Source organism: Lepidochelys kempii, chromosome 17 (assembly GCF_965140265.1).
Source record: "Lepidochelys kempii isolate rLepKem1 chromosome 17, rLepKem1.hap2, whole genome shotgun sequence".
Lineage (NCBI taxonomy): Eukaryota > Metazoa > Chordata > Testudines > Cheloniidae > Lepidochelys > Lepidochelys kempii.
Genome location: NC_133272.1, coordinates 12646306 through 12671396, shown reverse-complemented (window position 1 = coordinate 12671396; position 25091 = coordinate 12646306). Strand labels below are relative to the sequence as shown.

General features: G+C 48.8%; 1 protein-coding gene across 1 annotated transcript in view; it reads left to right on the top strand.

Annotated features, from left to right (window-relative positions):
* Positions 1-789: 789 nt before the first annotated feature.
* LRRC75A (leucine rich repeat containing 75A) overlaps positions 790-25091 on the top strand; it is a 192565-nt gene continuing 168263 nt past the window's right edge. Inside the window, exon 1 of the mRNA XM_073315474.1 lies at positions 790-2087. Coding sequence (XP_073171575.1) covers positions 1818-2087 — 270 coding nt within the window. The 5' untranslated portion in view covers positions 790-1817. The remainder of the gene's footprint in view (positions 2088-25091) is intronic.

Below are 25091 nucleotides of genomic sequence, written 5' to 3'. Positions count from 1 at the left end.
TCGGTGTGTAATGCTGAGAGCTCAGCATCCGCGAGGAAGTCAGGAGCCTCCTGGACTACTGACTCAATTGACCAGTTGTAGGTGTGAACCTTCAGGCAAAGGAGACTGGGCAGTGGCTGCAAATGCCTCAAAATACTTTCCTCTGCCCACTAGCATCACCTCTCTCTTGCCTGGGTTCAGCGCCAGCCCTTTGCTGATCTGGTCCAAGCCCTGGGCCATGTGGGGGGTGGTCGTGGTGGTGTGATTGCAGGTGGTGAAGGATAGGTAGAGCTGTGTCACGGACCTAGTGCTCGAGTCCCTGTTGTCGGACCAGTGCCCGGCCTGGGTGCATGTAGATCTTGATTAGGACCGGAGCGAGAACTGATCCTTGTGGGATAAATGATAGAAACTGGCAGGCAAGGAGGCTCCAGCCCGGGAAGGGAGGGTACCTGTTTGGGTTTGGAAAGCGTGGCTGGGTTGTTGGAAATAATAATAATATTTATTAAATCCCCTTCACGGCCTTCTGTCTTTTGCTTCCCTTTGCTTTAATGCCTGAAACCGCCTCTCCTGCCCTGACTGCTCAGCCCCCTGGCCAGGGAGCAGCCTGCGGGCTCTCGACAACTCCTGCTGCGCCAGGACCTACCTCCGCCCCTGGGGGGAGCGGTTCCCGCAGGGGGCTCCCGGGCGGGCGAGGCGGCCCGCTCTCGGGTCCCAGGGAGCGCCGGGAGGAGGCTGGCCCCGGGGCCGCGGCTCTCGCCCGCCGCCGCCGCCGCCGCCCCGCGGGGAGCAGCCCGGGGCTCGGCGTTCGCTCCCCGCTGCAGCGCAGCCAGCCGGGCAGCAGGGGGAGAGCCGGAGCCGGAGCCAGGAGGAGCCCGTCCGGATCCCGCTTCCTCCCGCAGACCGGCCCCGGCGCGCCGAGCCCTCCCTCCTCCCGGCGGTGCAGCGGCCGGCCCCAGCCTGGCTCCGTCCCCGAGCGAGCTGCGCCCTGCCCCGGGCGGGGGCCGGGGACCCCGCCTGGCCGCGCCCTGCGGAGCCCCGGCGGGTGCCCGGGCTTGACTCCTGCCGGAGGGGGGCCGCCCCCGCCCGCCGCCTTTGTTCGGGGGCATGCAACAGGTCCCCCGAAGTTGCTGCCGCCGCTAGAGCGGGCGCCCGGCGGCTCCGGCCCGGCCGAGATGGGGAGCGGCGCCCCGCTGCCCGGGAGCCAGGACTGAGCCAGCCCCGGGGCAGTGCGGGGGGCCTGGCAGGATGGGCGGGGGCTGACGGCTCTCAGCCGCACCACCCCGCGGCCCGGAGCCGGGCGGCGTGTCCGCGGCGTCTCCCCCCGGTCCCGGAGAAGCGGCGTTCGCGGCTCGGCTCATGCCCGTGGGGCTGCGGGCTGTGCCCAGCTCTCCGTGGGGGAGAGCCCCCCGCTTGTGAGCGAGGCGTGGGGGAGAAGCCGCCGAGTATTGCCCTGAGCCCTGGGGCCAGCCCCCTGCCCCTGGCCACTGGGGTGCTCTGGGGCCGTTGGTAAGAAGCTCCCTGGATTTTGTTTCCAATCCTGTGGGGTTTTTGTTTTTGTTTTTTTTTTTTTTGCTGGCAGCAATGAGGGACGATGCCGGTTGTATTTCTGTCTGGTGAACGAAGCCCTCCAGCTCTGCGTCCCTGCGGGGGCGACCCTCAGAGTGCTGGGGGTCTGCACTTCCACTGAGGCGGGCACAGAGAGGGCACCCTGCCTTGGAGCTGCTGAGATCTGCTGCCCAGCTGCCTCGCTTCCCACCAGGGGCTACCGAGACCAAATGCTTTTGCATGAAGCCCAGGGGAGGCGTTTCAGGTGAGGCTCCTGGTGGCTTGGCTATACCATGGGCACCAAGCAGACCAAAGGATGCCAGCCTCCCGGTGCAGGGGAGAGCCCCCAGTCACACAATCCAGGCTCCCGCAAGAAGATGCCAGCTAGGGACCGGGGAGACTTCCTAGCTTCCTTCATGGTGAAGTCCAGTGATAAGTTTGGGAAGAGTGGTGGGAACTTGCCCCCTTATCACCGGCGGATCAGTATGATCCAGGACATGCTGCTGCTAGTGAAGCAAGGGAAACAGGAGGAGGCGACTGATCTGCTGAAACACCTGCGACAGGTGAGTGAGGTGGCTCTGGAGGTTGGAGCATAGGATGGAAACAAGGTTGGGGTCTAGCATAGGGTCTTGTGGGGAGGGTTTAAATGGGAAAGATCATCCTAGCAAGGTCTTGGCAAATGAGGCATTGGAAAACCATTTAAAACTAGGTTTCAGAGTAGCAGCTGTGTTAGTCTGTATCCGCAAAAAGAAAAGGTGTACTTGTGACACCTTGGAGACTAACACATTTATTTGAGCATAAGCTTTCGTGAGCTACTTGAATGCATCCGATGAAGTGAGCTGTAGTTCACGAAAGCTTATGCTCAGATAAATGTGTTAGTCTCTAAGGTGCCACAAGTCCTCCTTTTCATTTAAAACTAGGCAGGATTAAATGCTAATAAATGGGAAGCAATCTCTCCTTGGTAGGTGGCATGGACTGGGTAATCGGTAACGCAGCTTCTCCAGGTCGAGCTTCTATCGCATGACTTTATGGGCAAGGGTTCAGAAACTCAGCAACTGTTGGGTGGTCATGTCCAAAAACTTGTAGAAGTGTTGGGACTTCACCCAGTTGTTTCATTTGCAAACTAAACTTGGTGCAACGTAGAAGCCTTCAGAAAGCATCTTTCTCTCTTTTATTGCTTCCAGTGATAGCTTTGGAGTCCAAAATAAGAGTGGCTGGTGTAAGACGTTCCCATTTCACTTTCCAAAAGTTCATGTTTAAAGAGCTCTTTAAAGCATCCACAAGTCTCTGGGTATTTTGACCTATCAGCCTTTTGTCTCAAAGATTCTTAGCTCTTTCTTTACAATACAAAAAACTCAAACAATCGGCAGCTTCGGTTATATCTTACTGTTTTGCTACATACCAGTTGATGGAATTTAGCTCCTGTTTGATTAAGGCTTGTAGAAATTACCTTGGGATCTTTAAGGATGGAAGGTGCTATGTACAAACAGGGAATTATTAATATACTCTCTTACCCAATGCCCCTCAACTGAAAGTCTTTTCCAATCAGGTGTTAACTGAGAGACAGCACTGTCACTGGTTGGTTTGAGCAAGTGAAAAGACAGGCAGAGAGCAATGTTCTCTGTCCTCTGGGGCAGTGGTTCTCAATCTTTTCAGACTACTGAACCACCAAATTTCACTGCACTTAAAAACAACTTGCTTACAAAATCAGACCTAAAATACAAAAGTGGCACAGCGCACTATTGCTGACTTTCTCATTTTGACCATAGAATTATAAAATAAATCCATTGGAATATAAATATTGTACTTCTATTTCTGTGTATAGTCTATAGAGCAGTATAAACAAGTCATTGCATGAAATTTTAGTTTGTACTGACTTTGCTAGTGCTTTTTATGCAGCCTTTTGAAAAATTAGGCAATTATCTAGATGAGCTGATGTATCCCCTGGAAGACCTCTGCGAACCCGCAGGGGTGCGTACTTCTGGTTGAGAACCACTGCTCTGGGGCACTGAAACAAAAGCAGAAAGAAGAGTGGCTTCAGAAGTAAAAGGCCATAGTGGGGCTGACCCTGGTTTGGGGAATTCTTAAAAGGAAACAAATTGGTCTGTAAACTGGTTCACAATTTCCTGAGGTATTGGGTGACAATAAAAGATCAAAGTGCTATGGGAACTTTTGAGACTTTTTGTTTTATGGAAGTGATGTGCTAATCAGTTTTCAAGATGAAAGTGAAAACGGACCTATCCACACCAAACTGGATTTGTTTCTAAGGTCTTTGTTTCTTGAGGTCTGCAAGACGCATAGACAAGATGTACTTTGCAATGGGAGTGATCAGTGCCACCTAAGGGAAAGTTGCTCAGGTTTTCTCTGTATGGCAGTAGCTTCCTCTTATTCCCTAGAATTGTTGTGTGTGTGTGTGTGTGGGTTCTTCTGTGTAAAAATGCACCCTTTCTACTCTTGTTCTGTGTTGTTCTCTGCCTTTCTTTTTTTTGTCCTGTTGTTGTTGTTTTCCTTCCCTTTCACTGGCGTCTGCTGGAGAGGCATTTCCCATTGAAGCCAAGAAGGCAGGTTGTGTGACTTGTAGCTGTCTTAGGGTATGTCTACACTATGAAATTAGGTCAAATTTATAGAAGTCGGTTTTGTAGAAAGCGTTTTTATACAGTCGATTGTGTCTCCCCCCCCACACATGCTCTAAGTGCATTTAGTAGGCGGAGTGCGTCCACAGTACCGAGGCAACCGTCGACTTCCGGAGCGTTGCACTGTGGGTGGCTAACCCACAGTTCCCGCAGTCTCCACCGCCCATTTGAATTCTGGGTAGAAATCCCAGTGCCTGATGGGGCAAAAACATTGTCGCGGGTGGTTCTGGGTACATATTGTCAGGTCCCCCTTCCCTCCCTCCCTCCCTCCCTCTGTGAAAGCAACGGCTGACAATCGTTTTGTGCCTTTTTTCCTGGCTTACCCGTGCAGACGCCATACCACGGCAAGTATGGAGCCCGCTCAGCTCACCGTCACCGTATGTCTCCTGGGTGCTGGCAGATGCGGTACTGCATTGCTACACAGCAGCAGCTCATTGCCTTTTGGCAGCAGACGATGCAGTATGACTGGTAGCCATTGTCGCCGTACTCCAGGGTGCTCTTTTAGCCAACCTCGGTGAGGTTGGTCGGGGTGCCTGGGCAAACATGGGAGTGACTCAGCCAGGTCATTTCCCTTTTAAGTTTCGTCTCCTGGCGATTCAGTCCTGCCAGCAGTCGTACTGCACTGTCTTCTAATGAGCAGCCAGAAGACGACGGCCAGCAGTCATACTGCACCGTCTTCTGCCGAGCACCCAGGAGATGACGATGGCTAGCAGTCATACTGCACCGTCTGCTGCCAGCAAGATGTATAAAGATAGATGAAGTGGATCAAAACAAGAAATAGACCAGATTTGTTTTGTATTCATTTTCTCCCCCCCTTCCTCCCTCTCTCCGTGAAATCAACGGCCTGCTAAACCCAGGGTTTTGAGTTCTATCCTTGAGGGAGCCATTCTATTTCTCCTTGATGCAAAGCCACTACTTTGGTGATTTTAATTCCATGTAAGCCAACCCGGTAAACCATGTTGTCAGTCACCCCTCCCTCCGTCAGAGCAATGGCAGACAATCGTTTCGCGCCTTTTTTCAGTGCAGACGCCATAGCACTGGGAACATGGAGCCCGCTCAGATCACCGCTGCAATTACGAGCACTATAAACACCGCATGCGTTATCCAGCAGGATATGCAGAACCATAATCTGCAAGAAAAGCGAAACCAGGCGAGGAGGAGGCGACTGCAGCACGGTGACGAGAGTAATGAGGGCATGAACATAGACTTCTCACAAAGTACAGGCCCCTGCAGTGTGCACATCATGGTGTCAATTGGGCAGGTTCATGGCGTGGAACGCTGATTCTGGGCCCGGGAAACAAGCACAGACTGGTGGTACCGCATAGTGTTGCAGGTCTGGGACGATTCCCAGTGCCTGCGAAACTTTCACATGTGTAAGGGCACTTTCATGGAACTTTGTGACTTGCTTTCCCCTGCCCTGAAGCGCAAGAATACCAAGATGAGTAGCCCTCACAGTTGAGAAGTGAGTGGCGATAGCCCTGTGGAAGCTTGCAACGCCAGACAGCTACCGGTCAGTCGGGAATCAATTTGGAGTGGGCAAATCTACTGTGGGGGCTGCTGTGATGCAGGTAGCCAGCGCAATCACTGAGCTGCTGTTATCAAGGGTAGTGACTCTGGGAAATGTGCAGGTCATAGTGGTTGGCTTTGCTGCAATGGGATTCCCCAACTGTGGTGGGGCAATAGACGGAACCCATATCCCTATCTTGGCACCGGAGCACCAAGGCAGTGAGTACATAAACCGAAAGGGGTACTTTTCAATGGTGCTGCAAGCACTGGTGGATCACAAGGGACTTTTCACCAACATCAAAGTGGGATGGCCAGGAAAGGTATGTGACACTCGCATCTTTAGGAACTCTGGTCTGTTTCAACAGCTGCAGCAAGGGACTTACTTTCCAGACCAGAAAATAACAGTTGGGGATGTTGAAATGCCTATAGTTATCCTTAAGGACCCAGCCTACCCCTTAATGCCATGGCTCATGAAGCCATACACAGGCAGCCTGGACAGTAGTAAGGAGCTCTTCAACTATAGGCTGAACAAGTGCAGAATGGTGGTAGAATGTGCATTTGGGCATTTAAAAGCGCGCTGGCGCAGTTTACTGACATGGTTAGACCTCAGCGAAACGAACATTCCTGTTGTTATTACTGCTTGCTGTGTGCTCCACAATATCTGTGAGAGTAAGGGGGAGACGTTTATGGCGGGGTGGGAGATTGAAGCAAATCGCCTGGCCGCTGATTACGCACAGCCAGACACCAGGGCGGTTAGAAGAGTACAGGAGGGTGCAGTGTGCATCAGAGAAGCTTTGAAAACCAGTTTCAGGAATGGCCAGGCTACAGTGTGAAAGTTCTGTTTGTTTCTCCTTGATGGAAACCCCCCCCCCCCGGGTTCACTCTACTTTCTTGTAAGCTAAGCACCCTCTCCACCCTCCTTTAATTACTGCTTGCAGAAGCAATAAAGTCATTGTTGCTTCACATTCATGCATTCTTTATTTATTCATGACACAAATAGGGGGATAACTGCCAAGGTAGCCCAGGAGGGGTGGTGGAGGAAGGAAGCACCGGGTGGGGTGGTGGAGGAGGGAAGGACAAGTCCACACAGCACTCTAAAACTTATTGAATGCCAGCCTTCTATTGCTTGGGCAATCCTCTGGGGTGGAGTGGCTGGGTGGCCAGAGGCCGCCCCCCCACCTCGTTCTTGGGCGTCCGGGTGAGGAGGCTATGGAACCTGGTGAGGAGGGCAGTTGGTTACACAGGGGCTGTAGCGGCAGTCTGTGCTCCTGCTGCCTTTCCTGCAGCTCAACCATACGCTTGAGCATATGAGTTTGATCCTCCAGCAGCCTGAGCATTGACTTCTGCCTTCTTTCAGCAAGCTGGCTCCACCTACCATCTTCAGCCCGCCTCCTCTCCTCGTAGTCATATTGTGTTTTCCTGCACACTGAGATTGTCTGCCTCCACGTGTTTTGCTGTGCTCTGTCAGTGTGGGAGGACAGCATGAGGTCAGAGAACATTTCATTGCGAGTGTGTTTTTTCGCCTTCTAATCTTTGCTAGCCTCTGGGAAGGAGAAACATATGCAGCTGGTGGAGGGAAAAAATAAGGGAGAGTGGTAGTTAAAAAGACACATTTTATAGAACAATGGGTACACTCTTTCACGGTAAACCTTGCTGTTAATATTACATAGCACATGTGCTTTCATTACAAGGTCGTATTTTGCCTCTTATTGAGGGTATGCCGGTTTGGTGTGAGAGATCACTCACGCAGGGCCAGGCAGCAGAATTCGGCTTGCAGGCAACCATGGTAAGCCACAGTCTTTTGGCTTCTTTAACCTTCATAACATGTGGGAATGGTTTCAAACAGCAGCGCCCTCATTTGCCATGCGAAGTAGCCATTGGGTTGGACTTTAACAATTGGTTGGCAATTTAAAAGGAGGGGCTGCGGTTTCCGGGTTCACGTGCAGCAGAAACCCAACTAACCCCCCTAGCCCCCCGCACACCCAATTCTCTGGGATGATCGCTTCACCCCTCCCCCCCACCGCGTGGCTTACAGCGGGGAAACAGTTCAGCCACAGGCAAACAGCCCAGTAGGAACGGGCACTTCTGAATGTCCGCTTACTAAAACCACCCTATTTCAACCAGGTAACCATGAATGATATCACTCTCCTGAAGGTAACACAGAGAGATAAAGAACGGATGTTGTTTGAATGCCAGCAAACACCAGGACCATGCGATGCAATGCTTTGTTCTACAATGATTCCCGACTATGTGCTACTGGCCTGGCGTGGTAAAGTGTCCTACCATGGAGGACGGAATAAGGCTCCCCTCCCCAGAAACCTTTTGCAAAGGCTTTGGGAATACATCCAGGAGAGCTTTATGGAGATGTGTCTGGGGATGGAGCGGAAATCCTCCAGGGACGTTAACAGACTTTTCCAGTTGCTGTACTGGCCGCGAATGCTAGGGCAAATTAATCATTAAACACGCTTGCTTTTAAACCATGTATAACATTTACAAAGGTACACTCACCAGAGGTCCCTTCTCTGCCTTCAGGGTCTGGGAGCCTGCCTTGGGTGGGTTCGGGGGGTACTGAGTCAAGGTCCAGGGTGATAAACAGATTCTGGCTGTTGGGGAAACCGGTTTCTCCGCTTCCTTGCTGTGAGCTATCTACAACCTCCTCCTCATCTTCCTCGCCCCCAAAACCCGCTTCTGTGTTGGCTCCCACTCCTTGGACGGAGTCAAAGCACAGGGTTGGGGTAGTGGTGGCTGCACCCCCTAGAATGGCATGCAGCTCATCATAGAAGCGGCATGTCTGGGGCTCTGGAGTGGCTGTTTGCCTCTCTGGTTTTTTGGTAGGCTTGCCTGAGCTCCTTAATTTCCATGCGGCACTGCTGCGGGTCCCTGTTATAGCCTCTGTCCTTCATGCCGCTGGAGATTTTTTCAAATATTTTGGCATTTCATCTTTTCGACTGGAGTTCTGCCAGCACGGATTCATCTCCCCATACAGCGATCAGATCCCATACCTCCCGTTCAGTCCATGCTGGAGCTCTTCGGCGATTCTGGGACTGCATGGTCTCCTGTGATGATGAGCTCTGCATGGTGACCTGTGCAGGTGAGCTCGCCATGCTGGCCAAACAGGAAATGAGATTCAAAAGTTCACGGGCCTTTTCCTGTATACCTGGCCAGTGCATCTGAGTTGAGAGCTCTGTCCAGAGTGGTCACAACTGAGCACTCTGGGTTAGCTCCCGGAGGCCAATACCATAGAATTGCATCCACAGTACCCCAAATTCGACCTGGCAAGGCCGATTTCAGCGCTAATCCCCTTGTCGGGGGTGGAGTAAAGAAATCGATTTTAAGAGCCCTTTAAGTTGAAAAAAAGGGCTTCGTCCTGTGGACTGGTGCAGGGTTAAATCGAGATAACGCTGCTAAATTCGACCTAAATTCAACCAGGCCTTAGGAGTAGTTTCATTGAGCACTATGGAGGAGAGGCTGTAAGAAGAAAGGTGTTGTTTTCTTTTCATGTTCCCTACCGTGCTCCCCTGTTGTCTGTTTTCACCTCTAGATAACGCTCTCTTCCCCAAACCGTAGTGCCAATTCCTACAGGTGATACAATAACACCATTATTAAATGACAGGTTTCAGAGTAACAGCCGTCTTAGTCTGTATTCACAAAAAGAAAAGGAGAACTTGTGGCACCTTAGAGCCTAACCAATTTATTTGAGCATAGTGAGCTGTAGCTCACGAAAGCTCATGCTCAAATAAATTGGTTAGTCTCTAAGGTGCCACAAGTCCTCCTTTTCTTTTTATCATTATTAAAGACCATGCGTATTCTCCTTTGAGTGTCTGCACAAATCTCCCAGTGAATGTCAGTGAGGGTTTTGGGTGAAGAATGTGGCTTGAAAGAGGTAATGATTCAAGTTCTAAATTGTTGCCCCAAAACACCAAATAGGCCATGTCAGAGCTTTGCAGTAAAGAGCTTGATCTAATGCCCTTTGAAGTCTATGGGAAGAGACCTGTTGACTTCAGTGGATATTGGATCAGGCCCAAAATTAGTTGTGGTGGAAGCAATAATTATCCTCATAAGAAGGCTTGTTGTCTGTGCAGTATCACGGAGCAATGTTTCCCACGTTTTCTGTCTTCCAATGCCCAAAGCGCTTTAGGCTTGCTTGCTTCGCAGCTGTGATCAGAAGCCATTCTCCTAGCTTGGGCGGGAGATCCCTCTTTCCCTGCTCTGGATCAGTGAGGTGGAGAATCTGAGTGAAATGTGACATTTAACAGTGGTTGCCCTTATGATGAATCTTGCTGCCAGTGTGGCCTGTCACCATGACTGGGGGAAAACTGCATATCCACTGGAGCCAGAAATTCCTTTCAAAATGCTGGAGGAGGCAAGGAACCTGTTACAGTCTGATGAGTCTTTTATAAACGAGGGTTTCTGCAGAAGAGCTCAAATAAAATATACCTTGATATGTCATAATAGGGAACACTTCATCCTAGAGAGTATAATAGACTTGATTATTCCCTGCCATTCCCAAGCATTATTCCCTGCCACCTAATTAAGAACTTAAGAGCCCCATTGACCAAACTGATTTTCTGTGGCTTTGAGAGTTTAATTTTCAGCTAGTAGCTGCAGTTCTCCGTGCTTTTCTGTATGAGGCTTGAGTGCTGGCTGAATTGATCTGCAGGATTCCTGTACGTGCTTCCTATGGATCTCTGATCCAAAGCCTACAGAAGTCAAGGGAGGGACACCCACTGTGGCCCTATATGTATGTCCGCTTGCAGGCAGTGCTTTTTGCCTGGAGAGAGCCCCGAATCTTGGATTGGGTTCTTCCACAGTTGCCAGCATCCCTAGAAAAGTTGCATATTATGGACAGCAGCAGGAAAACAAACACCAGCTGGCGGGCAGGACGGCCTACTAAACTGAGCATCAGAATGTCTGCATTTTATACTCATCTCTGCCACGGATTTGCTGTATGCCTTGGGCAAATCACACAATCTGTCTGTGCCAGTTTTCCAGTGGGAGTGATGCTTACCTCGTTTATAGATTTGCCGCAAGATTTAGTCAGTGTTTGTGAAGAACCTTGACTATGTAAGGAGCTCTGCAAGTGCTAAGTGTTATGAAGTGAAGCAAGCTTTACAGACAAGTTGGGGGAAAAATAAACGACAAATGAATACACTTAAAGTGTCTTGTTACAAGGCTGCTCCCCAGGGAAAATGCACTATGTGGTCTCCAGCACTGAGGCAGTTCTACACACTGCCTCTCCTTAGAATCGGCTTGGCTTTCCCACTGCCTTCCAAATCCTACAGTTGTCTTTAAAGAGCATGCATTGGCTGTTTGCACAGATGGCCTGATTTTGCCACCGACTCTTTCAGCTGGTGTTAACCTCTGCTGCTGCTGTTTCCTTCTGTCTGTTAATAGTGTCGACTGCCTGGAGCCCGAGAGTGTGCCTGGAGCATCGCTTGTAAAGCTAACATCCTAAAAAGAAGTATTGTGCTCTCTTCTTCTGAGTGTGCACTTCCCTGGAAATCAGCATCTCCTCTGTGCATCTGGCATGGCGGCTCCCAGTGGGTGCTGCACATGGGGCATCTTTTGTTTTTTGTTAGTGAGACAAACAAATTGAGGATGAATGGAAATGTACAGAAATAGCTATAATGCTTGTCTATAATTCGAAGAACCCTGGTAACAGTATTTACGGTATTCGGCTGCATGTCGAATTTTAGGCTTCCACAATGATGCTGGGATATTTGCTTTTATGGAAATAATTCCCTGTATCCATAGATTAAATGATTTTTTGACTCCAGTTTCCTTTTCTAAAGTAACTTCTGAAGCCATCTAGCTGTGTTTCCCTGGTGCCGTGTCATAGGGAGCTGTGCTGTGGCTTTATCCTCAGGGAAACTGAGCTCTGAATTCAATTGGATGTGTGGGTGCTCAGCACCCTAAAGGAGCTGCGGTCCCATCCCTCCATTCCCCATGACCTCACAGGGTCAGCTTCCAGACTCTTGGGCCCTGCTCCGGCAATCAGCAGCATGTGGGTGGATTTCTGCACCCACACAGAGCTTGGTTCAAACTAATGAAGCTCCAGGCAGGTGGATTGCTATGCCTGTGGGCCATTGATTGCCTCTAAATGGGAGATTGGCCCACGCTGGTTTTTGGAGGCTTGTTTTGTTTTTTTTAAATGGGGGTTAATTGGTTAAAACAACCAAACTTTCCTGTCCGATTATTCGACTCTAGGAGTATTTGTAAAATGAAACCTATTTTCCTCCCCTTCTGTGCCCAATGCATCATTTCACCAGGGCACTGATGAGGCCCTTCACAGGACATGACGTTTCTCTTGAAGAAGTCACCCTTGGTTACGGCTGCGTGTGAAATTTCCACTGGGCTGTTACTGCTGCTCCAATGGAAGTTTTGTCACGTTTCCCCTGTTTTGCTCATTCCAGACTTCACTGGGAGAGAATGGCGCTTCCTCAGGGGTGCGTTCCCTCCTGCTCTGGAAAACAGGACCAGGCTGTTTTGAAGAAGGGTGGAGATTGCATGCTCTTGGGGCAGGGGCCATGCCTTTAGTGTCTCTGGATGATGTCACCTGCGCGTATGGTGCCATATACAAATGCTCCATCATCGTAACAAAGCGGACTGAGAAAAGAGTATAGGATTGTTCTAAACAATCCAGGGTGGTGTACACTCTGGAGATGGTCTGGGCATGGAACCCCTGAATGCAACACCCCTTGCCCAGACTTCATGGCATAGGTCTGTCTCTAGGGCATCCTCCCTTTCAAAGAGTTTGCTTGAGCAGTCAACATGATTAGAAGCCGAGAGAAGGGTGGTGTCTTGGGAGCCTTGGATGCTGTGGGGGAGCATGATGGGCATTGGGGGGCCTGGTAGGGTGGGGGCTGGGTAGGGCGGTTGGGCATGGGGACCTTGCATGGTATGGGGCAGGGTAGTATGGGGGGCTGGGTATGGTGGTTGGGCATAAGGTCCTTGCATGGTAGGGGCGTGGCCATGGGGGTCTTCCATGCTATGGGGTGGGAGTAGAGTGGGGGGTTGGCTAGGGTGATGGGCAGGGGGATCTTGCATGGTGTAAGGGGTGAAAGGGTGGTGGCTGTAGGGGCCTTGTGTGATGTAGGCGCCCAGGGCCTAGCTGTGGAAGGCCTGCGGAGTGGAACTTTCCCCTAACATCTCCCTGCTCGTTGCCCTTGGGTTTGTGCTAAAGGTGGGTCTAAACCACAGCCTCTGATTCCCTGGCTTCTGTGGGGTGTAAGTGCTGGGGTTTGGCCCCAGGCCAGCATGAAGAGCAGTATCCAGCCATGAAACCTGGATCAGGATCAGGACTTCCTCCAGCTTGGGGGTTTGTGTTTACGGTCAGGTCCTTCTCTAGTGGAAAGTGCTGCCAGAGGGAATGGAAAGGTTCCGTGTGCACTTGTCTGTTTCTTGTGTCCATTCTTGTCTCCCCATCCCTAATGCTCAGGGCCATATCCTGCCCTGAGCTACTAGCGGGAAGCTCTGGGATGGGGCATACAAACCCTGCGTGCGCTGGAAAGGGCCAACGCTCAGCCCTACACCTATAGCAGGCGTCAGACCTGTGGGAAGGGGCTGGAAAGAGGTGAGCTCACTCAGGTGCAGCTGGCCAGGAAGGAGAGCAGACCAGCTGCTCTAGCTTGGGGAGAGAAACCTGGCTGGAGCCAAGAGCTGAGTAGGGCCATGGCCAGTCATAGCTTCCCTGCAGGAAGGCAATCCTGACGGGGCTATTTGGGTTTGTCAGGGACCTGCCAGTGGCAGTAAAGCCAGGTCACAGCAGGGTGGGGTCTCAGAGCTGAGCCCTGAGGATGGACAAACAACCTCTAAAGGGCTGAGACTTAAGCCCAACAGGGATACTAACTCCTTTTATTTTGAGTTCGTTTTTAGAACCGTGACTTTGGAAACAGGGCGAGGAGGGTGCATTATAGTAACCTGGCCAGAGTGCAGAGCTGGAAACTCGTCAGAGTGGGCTGGAAACCCTGCCAGGGAAACCGAGGCAGATCGGCTGCAGCACTCTACCCAGCCATGAGGAGGCGCACAGGGGGCAGTAACACAATAAGTTTCCATCACAGTCTGTGCAGTTGCGTGAATGGATCCGAGGGCCTGTGCCAGACCCCACCAGCCGTCCTCTTAGGAGTTGGTTTGATATTGATGTTTATAGGGCTGGATCCTGCAAGGTGCTGAGGGCCATCAGTGCTCACTGAGGCAGCAATTCCGTCAGTGGGAGGTGAGCACCTTCTGCACTGCCCCGGGCTGCTCAGCACTCTGCAGGATGGGGCCAGTCACTTAACTGCCTATTCGTTCTGATGGGGTGCCGCGTGCACCTTGGTATATCAATTTGGTTATTCATATCTTAAATACAGGAGAGGCATGGCGGGGTGTATTTAAAAATAAATGGATGGTGTAGAAAAGGCACACTAGGGACTCATGTTTACTCTTTGCTATAACACCAGAGCAAGGGGATGGTCAGTGAAATTAAAAAGCGATTCTTTATTGTGCTCTCTCTAATTAATGAACTTGATTAACTATAGGAGATGTGCGGAAATGACTGTTATTAATCCCAGGTCCGTGTGATCCAGGCATCAAGTGCTTTCTCTCAGCTCGGGTTGCCATTCAATAATTTTGTCCTTTCTAATGAGGCGTCGGTTATTAAGGAGAGTTTGGAGCAGAATGTAAAGGAGTTTGAAGCCAGCGAACCACAGCTGTATATCGAGAAATAGCCTTGTGCCTGGGGGATGGATCAAGGTGATTTAAATCAAGACTTTCCATTTGGTGATTTAAATAATCGATTTTAATCAACTTTTCCATTTGTACTGCAGTTACTTTTAAAAGAAGGGTGCTTTCTCATTGGTTGAGATAACCATTACAACAGGATTTACAACTAAATAGAGTCTTTACACTAGATTTGGTGCATCTTTTTGCTACCTAGGAGGGTACACTATGTAACTAGTCACGTTTATTTAAGCAATTATACAGCTTAATATTTTCAGATTCTTATTGATGTTTGTTTTTAGTATGTTAGAAAATAGCGAATGAAGTGTCAAGCAGCATTAGGATGGTGACTGGAATTTAATTAAACAAAAAGCATATAAAGCTTATGTTCATTAAACAAAAAAACATTAAACGTTTTGATACATAAACATATCAAAACGTGTTTCACATTTTCAACTAAATGGAGGGATTAACTGTGGTCAGGGAATTAAACTGATTATTTCAGGTCAGCCTTGGAAAATTTTCAAATATGCCTAAATGAAAGTGACTAGAGCGTAAGTTCCTACTCACCTGTCTCTTGAAAATAAGACAGTCTAAGTTATTTAGACTGATCTGTTGTGCCATATTTATAGAGCTTGACTTCAAAAGTTAGATGGGTTTTTCCCCGACTCTTTCTTCATACAGAAAAGCAGAGTTTAATTCTAACTCAAAGGTTTTGATAGAGACATATGGATTCAGCATATTTATTTTTATGTAAATGTTTTAAGAGACTACACTAAGCTTTTAGCCCTTAATATATTTTGTATTAAATTCAGATTTAATTTTAAACAGGTTTATTTTTAAAAAGAAAAACTTATAATTTAAATGGTTTCAGAGTAGCAGCTGTGTTAGTCTGTAGCTGCAAAAAGAACAGGAGTGCTTGTGGCACCTTAGAGACTAACCAGTTTATTAGAGCATAAGCTTTCGTGCAAGCTCTAATAAATTGATTAGTCTCTAAGGTGCCACAAGTCCTCCTGTTCTTTTTATAATTTAAATGACTATTATAATTGAAATAAACTTTAAAAAAAATCAGATTTCCCCCCACCCCCCGACCCCCCAAACAATCGAACAAACAAACTTGATTTCTATCCACCCGGCTTGAGATACAATGAAAGAGCAGCGTGTTGTGATAGTGTAGAGGTGACCACCTTCCTTAAGAGGATAAGTATTGCCTCTGAAACTCCTTTGAAGAGAAAGGGGTGGTACTGTCTCTTTGCTGTTCTGAAGTAGCAGTTTACTATTTGGTTAGTCACCTTTCAATTGTCAGGGGATTCTGGGCTGCGTGTTTCTTGCCTGTGACAGTTGTTGGAGACCCGAGGAAGACAGAATCTAACCCTTAAAGGTTGTATCTTATTCCTTGCAGCATTGGAATGGATATGTGTGCTTTGGTTCGGAAAGATGTTTGGGTGAGAGAGAGAGAGAAGTATCTAGTGGTTAGAACACGTAACTGGGAGCCAAACTCCTGAGTTCTCCAGCGTCAGCTTTGCCACCGACTGACTTTCTGGCCTTGGGGTGAATCGCTTGTCATCTCTTGGACCTGGTGTATATAACTTCCACAGAGTTCTTAGGAAACTTAATTCATTATGTTGTTTGAAAAGTGCTTTGAGAGGGGGAGATGAAAAGGGCTGTGTGTAAGTGAAAGTTCTTATGAGCTGCAAATAGCACATTTGCTGGACAGAATCCCATAGCATTCCAAACTAGATGGTGGTGTTATGTCTCTGAAAAGTATTTGGGAGCAGTCACTGTAAATGTGCAATTTAAACCCTTACGGTTACTCTGTGTACGTAATGGAGCCTTGTAGGTTGAGGTAACCTGGTCACGCAGGAAGTGCTTTACGTTTTATTTACTTGCATCAAATCAATCACATGTATTTAGGAGTGGCTCCAAGACCATGTACTACCCTAAGTGTGCTGCTGTTCTAATGCAAGGTACTTGCGGATACTGATGTACACGGAGCAGAAGTAAATCAGGAAAAGTCCACAGTGAGTCATAAAACTTGCATTTTACAGTGGCAAGTGACATAATAGCCAGGTTCAAACTATTGTTATGCAACATGCATTTTACAATCAGCTCTGTGATAACTTTAGAGATTGGGCCCGCAAACTTCACCTATTTGCAGCCTTGGTTTGACACAGCTCTTAATCATGTGCATCAGTCTCACTGTCTTCCATGGCATTGAAGCATGTGACTAAAGTTAATTGAAAGGCTGAACTGCTTTGCGGAATAGGGGTGTGTGGCTGAATCGGTAAGCGATCCTATTCACCAGAGCATTTAAATACGTAGATGTTAAGCAACTGAAAGTGTTCAAGTACTTGAGTGGATTGGGGTCCCTCCTGGCAGTTTGCTGGATGCCCAAAGCCTGCAGCTAATTTGCATAAAATTGACCCAACCGGTGTGCCCTGGGATCGGCTACTGATGTGACCCTGTCCTGCTGCATCCTGATCTTGGAACGCTACATGCCAACAACTGCAGTCTGCATGGGCTGCAGCTTGGTACTAAAGGGAGAGGGGCTGCAGGCTACGCTACCAAGCTCTGTGGACTGTGTTTGGCTCGTCAGGGTGGCCCAAGTGTGACTTTTCATATGCAGCATCCTTTCTGCCGTACAAGAGCTGCCTGTCTTTCTGTGCGGACAGGGGAACGAAACAGGCAGGGTCAGAGACTGTCAGGGCCACATCTCCCTGCGGGCCTGGTGTGCCTCTTCAAGAGGGCACAGCCAAAGCATCATCGTTGGCTTAAGACTGTGTGCTCTTCAGTGCTGACAGGGACATGGGGTGAATTCTCCTACAGGTGAATGGGGAAAGCTGGCTGAGGCCAGACATCTGCTCTGTGTGCAGAACAGGGGTTGTGGGGAAGAAAGTGGGCAGTATGACTTACACCCAAGTTCAGTGCTGTGAGTTTGGGACCAGGAACTGGCTTCCTGAGGTTCATTGGAATGACAAAACCATCAGAAGCTCCCGTGTGCCCCCTCCCCTTTTATTTTAAACCCTTAGAACACTGGAAACGTTTGCCAGAAAACGAATGCTCACAAGGCTACATCCGCCAATGGCGTGCCATACGTCATGCGGAGCTGGTGGCCCTTTAATCTGTCTTTCCACCTTCTGAAGATCTGGTCTCTCTTGTATCTCTCTGTACTCCTGTTCTTCTGCCTCTTCCTTTTCTCAATGTGTAGAACTTCCTGCTGTTCCCGTTCCTCGGTGGGACTGGGCAGGGAGATGCACCCATCGTGCCATAGAGGTGTCTGAGCAAATGAACTTAGAAAACTGAACCTACTGCTTGAATCCACTAATGAAAATAAATCTACACTTTTTTTTTTTGAGCTGTCTGGGGGGGAACAAGTTGGGGAGGCGAGGGTCACACAGAGCGGCGGGTGATCCAGGTGGATTATAGCTGGTTGGCTGGGAAGGATTAATGAGATTCCTTTCTTCCTCTGGTTGGCTAACTGCCCAGCACGGATCTATGTCTGCTACCACTGGCTACCCATGATACTGACATAGGATGACCAGATAGCAAGTGTAAAAAACTGGGACGGGGGTGAGGGGTAATAGATGCCTACATAAGAAAAAGTCCCAAAAATCAGGACTGTCCCTGTAAAATCAGGACATCTGGTCACCCTATACTGACAGGACTCCTCATGGGAGGAACAGCAGCAGAGGAGGGTGTCCAGCTGGCATGGTTGAGTGTGACCGGGTAGTGTCCTCCGTGCCTAGGGAAGGCATGTGTGCCCAAACGTGTAGAGTTGCCAATGCAAAGCTGTATGTCAGCATAACCTATGCTCGTGTAATGGGCCAGGTCCTCCATTTCAGTGAATGCCAGTGATGGAGCGACAGGTTGGTGCCACCCGGGCATCTTGGCCAGGTGTTCTCACACTGGCTGAACCTAGCCACGTAGGTAAGTGCAACATGTCCTGTAAATTGTGACATTTAAACATGTTGCTCCTAGCCTGGTTCCAGCAGAGTCCATTAGAAGGTAATTGTGGGAACGGCTCCTTCCTTTCTAATTCCTCCCATGGTGCACTTCAGACCTTGGCTTAGTAAACAGCAGCTGGGTGGACATTTTAACATAGGTTATTAGTTGGAATTAAGGCAGGAGAAATGAATGGGTCTGACGCAGAGAAGGAAGCCAGCTTCCCTGAAGCATGAGAGAGTGTAAATTGCTCTTAGCAGGGCGTTTTAACACCCTGCTCGTTAATCTGCTCGGATACAGTTTTCATAGCCCGGGTGATGCTGGGGCTGTAGGTCACTTGAGGGACAACGTGTCCAGGAGCTGAGGTTTAAGAGAGCATGGTCTTTTAAAGCATGTTCTACAGGGGAATGCCCAGGGTAAAGCTAAGCAGAGGGACGCTGTGGTGTGTCTTCTGTGTGCAGAGAGGGGACTGTCAATTCAGAAGAGACCTTTGACCTTTCTCTTGCCCAGGATGATGGAAATGGGGATTCTCTGTCCGAGAGGATGGATGCTCCTCTTGAGGATATGGTATGAGTGCGCCTCTGAGTATGCACCTAGATGTATTGCTGTGTGGATAGATACTTATTTTACACATAGGGAAACTGAGGCACAGAGGTTGTGACTTGCCCAAGGGGTTGCGGATGGTGCCAGTGGGATCAGAACCCAGGTCTCCTGGCTTCCAGTTTCTCACTGTCACTCAATCACTCAAACTGTACCACAGAACCTCTAGGATAGAAATTCCCTGCTTGAACAGTCGGAGCCTAGGAGTTGAACTGTGTTACCGAACTATATTACTGACCATGCTCAGAGAGATTAGAGAGGCTACAAAGGCAGAAAATGGAATAATAATGGGGCATTTCAACTATCCTCCTATTGATTGGGTATATGTCACCTCATCCCATGAAGGGATGCAGAGGTAAAATTTGTAGACGCCATAAATGACTGCTGCTTGAAGAAGCTAGTCCTGGAACCCACAAGGAGAGAGACAGTTCTTGATTGAGTCCTAAGTGGAGCTATAAAGGTCTATAAATGATGAGAGGTCTATAAAATCATAAATGGCTTAGAGAAAGTGATTGGGGAAGTGTTGTTTATCTCTTCACATAACACAAGAACTGGGGGTCACCTGATGAAATTAATTGACTGCACTGTGTGAAGAAGTACTTCCCAACCTGCTATCTATCTATGGAACTCATTGCCTCAGGAGAGTGTTGTGAAGGCCAAAAGTATAACCGGGCTCAAAAAAGAATTCGGTAAGTTCATGGAGAATCAGCCCATCAATGGCTATTAGCCAAGATGGTCAGAGACATAACCCCATGCCCGGGGTGTCCCTAAACCTCCATGCCAGAAGCTGAGACTGGACATCACTGGGTGAATCATTTGAAATTGCCCCTTTCTATTCTTTCCCCCTGAAGTGCCTGGTGCTGGCCACTGTCAGAGACCAGATGCTGGGCTCGATGGACTCTTGGTCTGACCCATTATGGCCGTTTTTATGTTCCCAGCTCCCTGGACCAAACTGCCCTGAAGGGCAGATGGATGGTTGGTTGGTTGCTGCCAGGGAAGGTGGGGCAGGGGGAGGTAGGACCAGTTACCCCCCAAAAGACTGGGAATTCCTGGTCTAGCTATTCCAACCTGCTCTGTCGAAGAGCCAGCCAAGCCCTGTTCTCCTGTAACTGGGAGAGTTGACTGGCTGGAGCTCTGCCAGCCATATGCAATAGCCTGCTCCCCTGGCTGCCCCTCGTCTTCAGATCTGACCTGAAACACAGCACTCGGCGCAGGGCTCCAGTCCTCAGAGGCAGGCTGGCCTTCTGGGGATTTTTATGGGGTTGTTTCAAAAGGAAATACCTTCCCGAGACTGAGGCTCCCTCTCCCTTCGGTGCATGGGTGTGTGCCGGCTGTTTTGACAAGCGAACGCCCCCGCGGGTGCCGTCGCCTGTGGGAATTGCCTTCAGAATTCGACGTCTTCAGTTGGGAAGTGTCGGCTGCTGCTCTTTTGAAGTCTTCAGCCAGATGGTGTCTGCGCAGGGGAGGCTGAGCTGGGCTGGAACCGGGAAGTGACAGTGTCTTTTAAACACAGTGTATTTCCCCTGGCTTCAGATCAATGCTATCCCACATAATACAGGGCCTGATGGGTCCCCAAGGGCTTTACAAACCAACACCACTGAAATGTAGCCATTTCTGGGGTGGAAGGCAGCAGACGAAATGCACATGCATGACAAAGGGTGGAGGGGTGGATTATGTTGACTGAGAGACTTAGGGCAAATTTTACTGTCATGCAGGGACTGTTAGTGTCTACCCCAAGCAGGTAAGATTTCTGTCTGGGCTTTTCAAATGAAGTTGAATGGGATTTAGATGACTAATTCCCTTAGGTTACATCTGCACTTGAAGCTGGGGATGTGATTTCCAGTTTGAGTAGCACTAGTTCTCTCCAGCGATGCTTGTTTGCCTACTCATGGTGCTGGCTGGTAATTAATTACTTTCTGATGCTTCGACATTTCGATCTCCTTCCCTTGCTCCAGGCTTTGAGGGAACAATGAGATTCCTGTATGGATAACAAACATAGGCTGAGAAAAGAGTCTTACGCAAACCTTGGTGCTTCAGCTTGTCCATAGCAGGAGAATTTTAGGATCGTCTTGGAGGAACTTGGTTGCCTTCTTGAGGAGACGTCTGCCTTCACCAATAAGGAAACACCTCTTCCTGGGCCGCCTTCTCCTGACACACATTAGCACTTACCACTGTATGAGTGTTGTACTAACCAGGGGCCACACTTTCCTCTTCTGATGGGCCTGTTCCAACTCCCATTTGAAGTCAAGGAAAAAACTCCCCTTTGACTTTCACGAGGGTTTGACTGGTCTCTAGTGGAGATCCCTGGTGATACACAGATGTAACTGTTGACAAAATTTGTCACCAAACTGTTCCGTATCTAGTAATCTGGCAACAGCCAATCAAGTGGGCATCGTGTATATGAGCTATACCAAGAGGTGATGGAAAACATGGCAGGAAACCGTGATGCTGCAGAGGGAGTATCTGAAACCACAACAGCTGATGTTGTTTAACTTTTTCCATTCTGACCTCCTTTTTGGAGATGATTGTGTATTTCTGAAACATTTACCAGTGAGGCTTAACTATCCCAGCATTGGTCCCTGGTACAAGGGGAGGTTGGAGATCTGTCTGTCAGGTTTTTTCTTTTGGAAAGTAGCCACAAAAGAGGAAGTTGCAGGGGGGGGGGAATGGATCAGCCATTTGGGAATATGAGAGAGAACAAAATTCTTGTGGTTTAAAATGTGACCGTATCCCAGGTTAACTCAGTCACTTCCTGAAGGTTGAGTTCTTGAGCAACAATGTTCTGTCCTTCTAGGGTGCTGTCTACCTGCAGACCTTGAAGCATTTTTCAAACTTCAATGAAATGGGTATAGGTCATTCTTTCTATTTTGCAGATGTGGAAACTGAGGCAAAGGGATTTGGCCAAGGTCACACTGTGAGCATGTGGCAGAGTCAGGAACCAAACCCACCTCTGCTGACTGCCAATCTGGTGCTTTAACCCCAAGACGTGGTCAGGGATAATGCCTTTGGCTCACCCTTATTTCAAAGAAAAATACTACTGTAGTCTACAGTAATGATTCTAAACCTATGGCTTACAGTAGTGTTATCATAGGGCTTGATGCCATTACTCAAAAGTTCTGTAGGGCTTATCTTATAAGGGCATCCTGTTTCCATTGTGGTTGACCTGGCTGTGCAGCAACCAAACAGGTGCACTTATCAGTGGAGTTTAAAAGAAAACAGTCAGTGTAGTTCCCCAGCGGACTCTGCTGTTGTAATATCCTGTGTCGAATGGCAATGCCTCCAGTACACCCACAGTTCTAGTTCCTCGCAGGACTTGAGCGAACGCCATCGGAATCAAGACCGGTTTGAAGGGAGGTCTCCCCTGCATCTAGTGATGATTTCAAAGAACACCCCTTCGCACTCTGGAGGGGAGGAGCCTTGTGAAATAAAAGCCAGCAGATTTAAACAAACAAGTCCCCCTGTATCCATCTGAGTAAAGAAAGGGCTGATGCAAAGTCCTTGTGTTATGGCTGAGGATGGCACAATGGAAAAGAAAGGATGCTAGTGTGGTTAAAGGCTAAGACTGGGAGTAGGGAAACCTGGCTTTAGTTCCCAGCTCAGCCACACACTTGTGTGACTTTGGTCAAGTCCCTTTGCACCTATGTGCTTCGCTTTCCCAGCTGTGAAACGGATGACCGGGGATGGGCAGGGTAATATTACTTCCCTGCCTGAGGGATGCTGTGAAGATGAGTTCCATAAAGCTCTCTGGATGGGACATGCTTTAGAAGTGCACTGCTGTTGGAATGAATGGAAAGAAAGGTGCTTGGATTTAGTAACTGTCTTTGGAGTAAAAAGAAAAGGAGTACTTGTGGCACCTTAGAGACTAACCAATTTATTTGAGCATGAGCTTTCGTGAGCTACAGCTCACTTTTGGTTAGTCTCTAAGGTGCCACAAGTACTCCTTTTCTTTTTGCGAATACAGACTAACACGGCTGTTACTCTGAAACCTGTCTTTGGAGTGGGGTCCTACAACGAGACCCATCTGCATCTACCCAAGGCTGATGCAGTGTCACTGAAGGGCCGCTTTTAAGAGGTTTGGATCATTTAAAGTCAGAACAAGTGTTTCAATAAAAAACACAAAGCACCACCTTGTTCTTCCCTCTCCCCTTTGTCTGTCTAATATTCTAAGGTCAAATGAAAGCATAGATCCCACAGGTCTGAATGCCCTAGCTGGGCTGTGGAAGTGGCACCCATTTACATGTGGGCAGAAGTATTTCCACGCTGGAGCTTGCTGCGTGGAGGTCACTGAAGGATCTTGGGGGTATGTGTGTGAGAGAGAGTGAGTCAGGGAGATGTCTACTTATTTAATTCCTAAAGGTTTGCAAAGTTCAGGCTGTAGCTGAGGGGCATGTGATCCTGAGAATGATTGTTGGGGTATAGAATTGGAATTATCTTCCTCTATAATGAAGTTGCTGTTAAGTCATTTCATTAGCAGAGTTAATAGAAAAACCTCTTAAAGCCCCTGAATACCAGCTGGTGGTTTTTGCAAATGCAGTAGGGAATGTGGGAGGGTTGACAGTAAAGTCTCTGTTCAGACAGGAATGTGGGTGCAGGGGGAGTATACCTGACTGGAGAAGGGGGAAGTGGTGCAGCATGGCCATAGGAGACTAGGAGCGCTCTGGGTTGTGATAACTGCTTGTCTCTATCTGTGGCCTTAGACAAGTCACTTACACTCTCTTCTTCAGCATAGCATGAGTCTGAAGAGTGCTTACATTCATTATGGGGGTGTCTTGAGGATTTATCGCTTAGTGTTTGCAAAGCGCCATACAGGACAGTGTTTCCAGCTTGGGAAACCTGCAATATTTGGTGTTTTCCTTAAAGCCTAGCTTCAACAGTCAGGTGAATGTGTGACTCTCAGCTTTCCTTCACTCAGAAAGTTTCTAACCCTCCTAGATAGTAAGAGAAGCTCGAAAATGGAACCTGAGTGCACCTCAGTGGCTCAAAAGCCAGAAGGTAAATAACCCCCTCTTCCATCCACCCCCCTGCCCAATTTACTTTTTTAAAGAAGCTTATCATTTTTAAGCCAACCTCCTGATTTGCGGGGTGCTGACTCGTGATTTCTGGGTGCTTGGGGTTGGCACTGCCAGCATCTGCACACAGGAGATATGAAATGCGATCAGACCGGAATTCCTGCTCCCCATCTCCAGCAGAAGCATCTTCCCAGCACTGCAGCTGGTTGGTGAGGTTTTCAGTGAAATGGTTTGTTAGCGTGACATGCCAGTGTGTCGAAACCAGAGCTGTTTGCCGGGAAAGGTCTGTTTCAGAACCTTTCCCATTTTTGAAAAAACGGGGTGTTTTTTTTTCCGACAAATGAAATTTGGTTCAAAATGACTTTTCATTTTGAACTTTAAGTTCATTTAAGATCAAACAAAAACTTTCTTTGAAAAGATCAAAATGAAACATTGATTATTGAGCCAAAGTATCCCCCCAGCCCCCATATTTTCGGTTTGCAAAAATGTTTGAAATTCTCCCTGATTCGGGACAGGAAAAACCATTTTCAAATCTCGAAAATTCTCCCTAGATGGGACCACGGTTTCCCGCCCAGTTCTTGTTGGCACAGGGGTAAATAGCCAGTGAAGGCGTGTAACCCTTCTGCCAGGCCAAGTTGATAGCAGCAAGGGCCGGGTTCAGTACACAGGGGTTCCCTCTCATTAAAGCAAATGCAAAACTGGCTCGAGCCCCCACCCAGTGACCTGGGAAAATCTTACACACCCCCTGGGCGCCTCAAGGAGGCAATACTTCCCCTCTCGCAAGCACAGAGTCTTGGTGTAGTAGAGAATCTTTAATAACATGAGGCAAACAACATCAGCATTAAATTGGGGAAACACCACAACTAGTGTTCATTAACCAAACCATGAACACTGACCCACCCCAGAAAAATTGGGCCACATCCTTTCCCTCAGGCTCTTGAGTCCCAGAACCCAAACGTCTCTTGAGTCCAGCAATCCACAAATCACCCAAAGTCCAAAAAAAGTCCAGCCCCGGAGTTCAAAAGTTCACCTGCAGAGTGTTACTCCCCAATCTGGCTAAAATGTGCCTGGGTGTGGGGGAAAGAGGTAAGGGGCACCTTATGTGTCCTGAAGCTGACTGCCCCACAGGGCTCTGCTCCGCTCCACCACGACCGGCTCCGCTCTGCACAGCTCACCG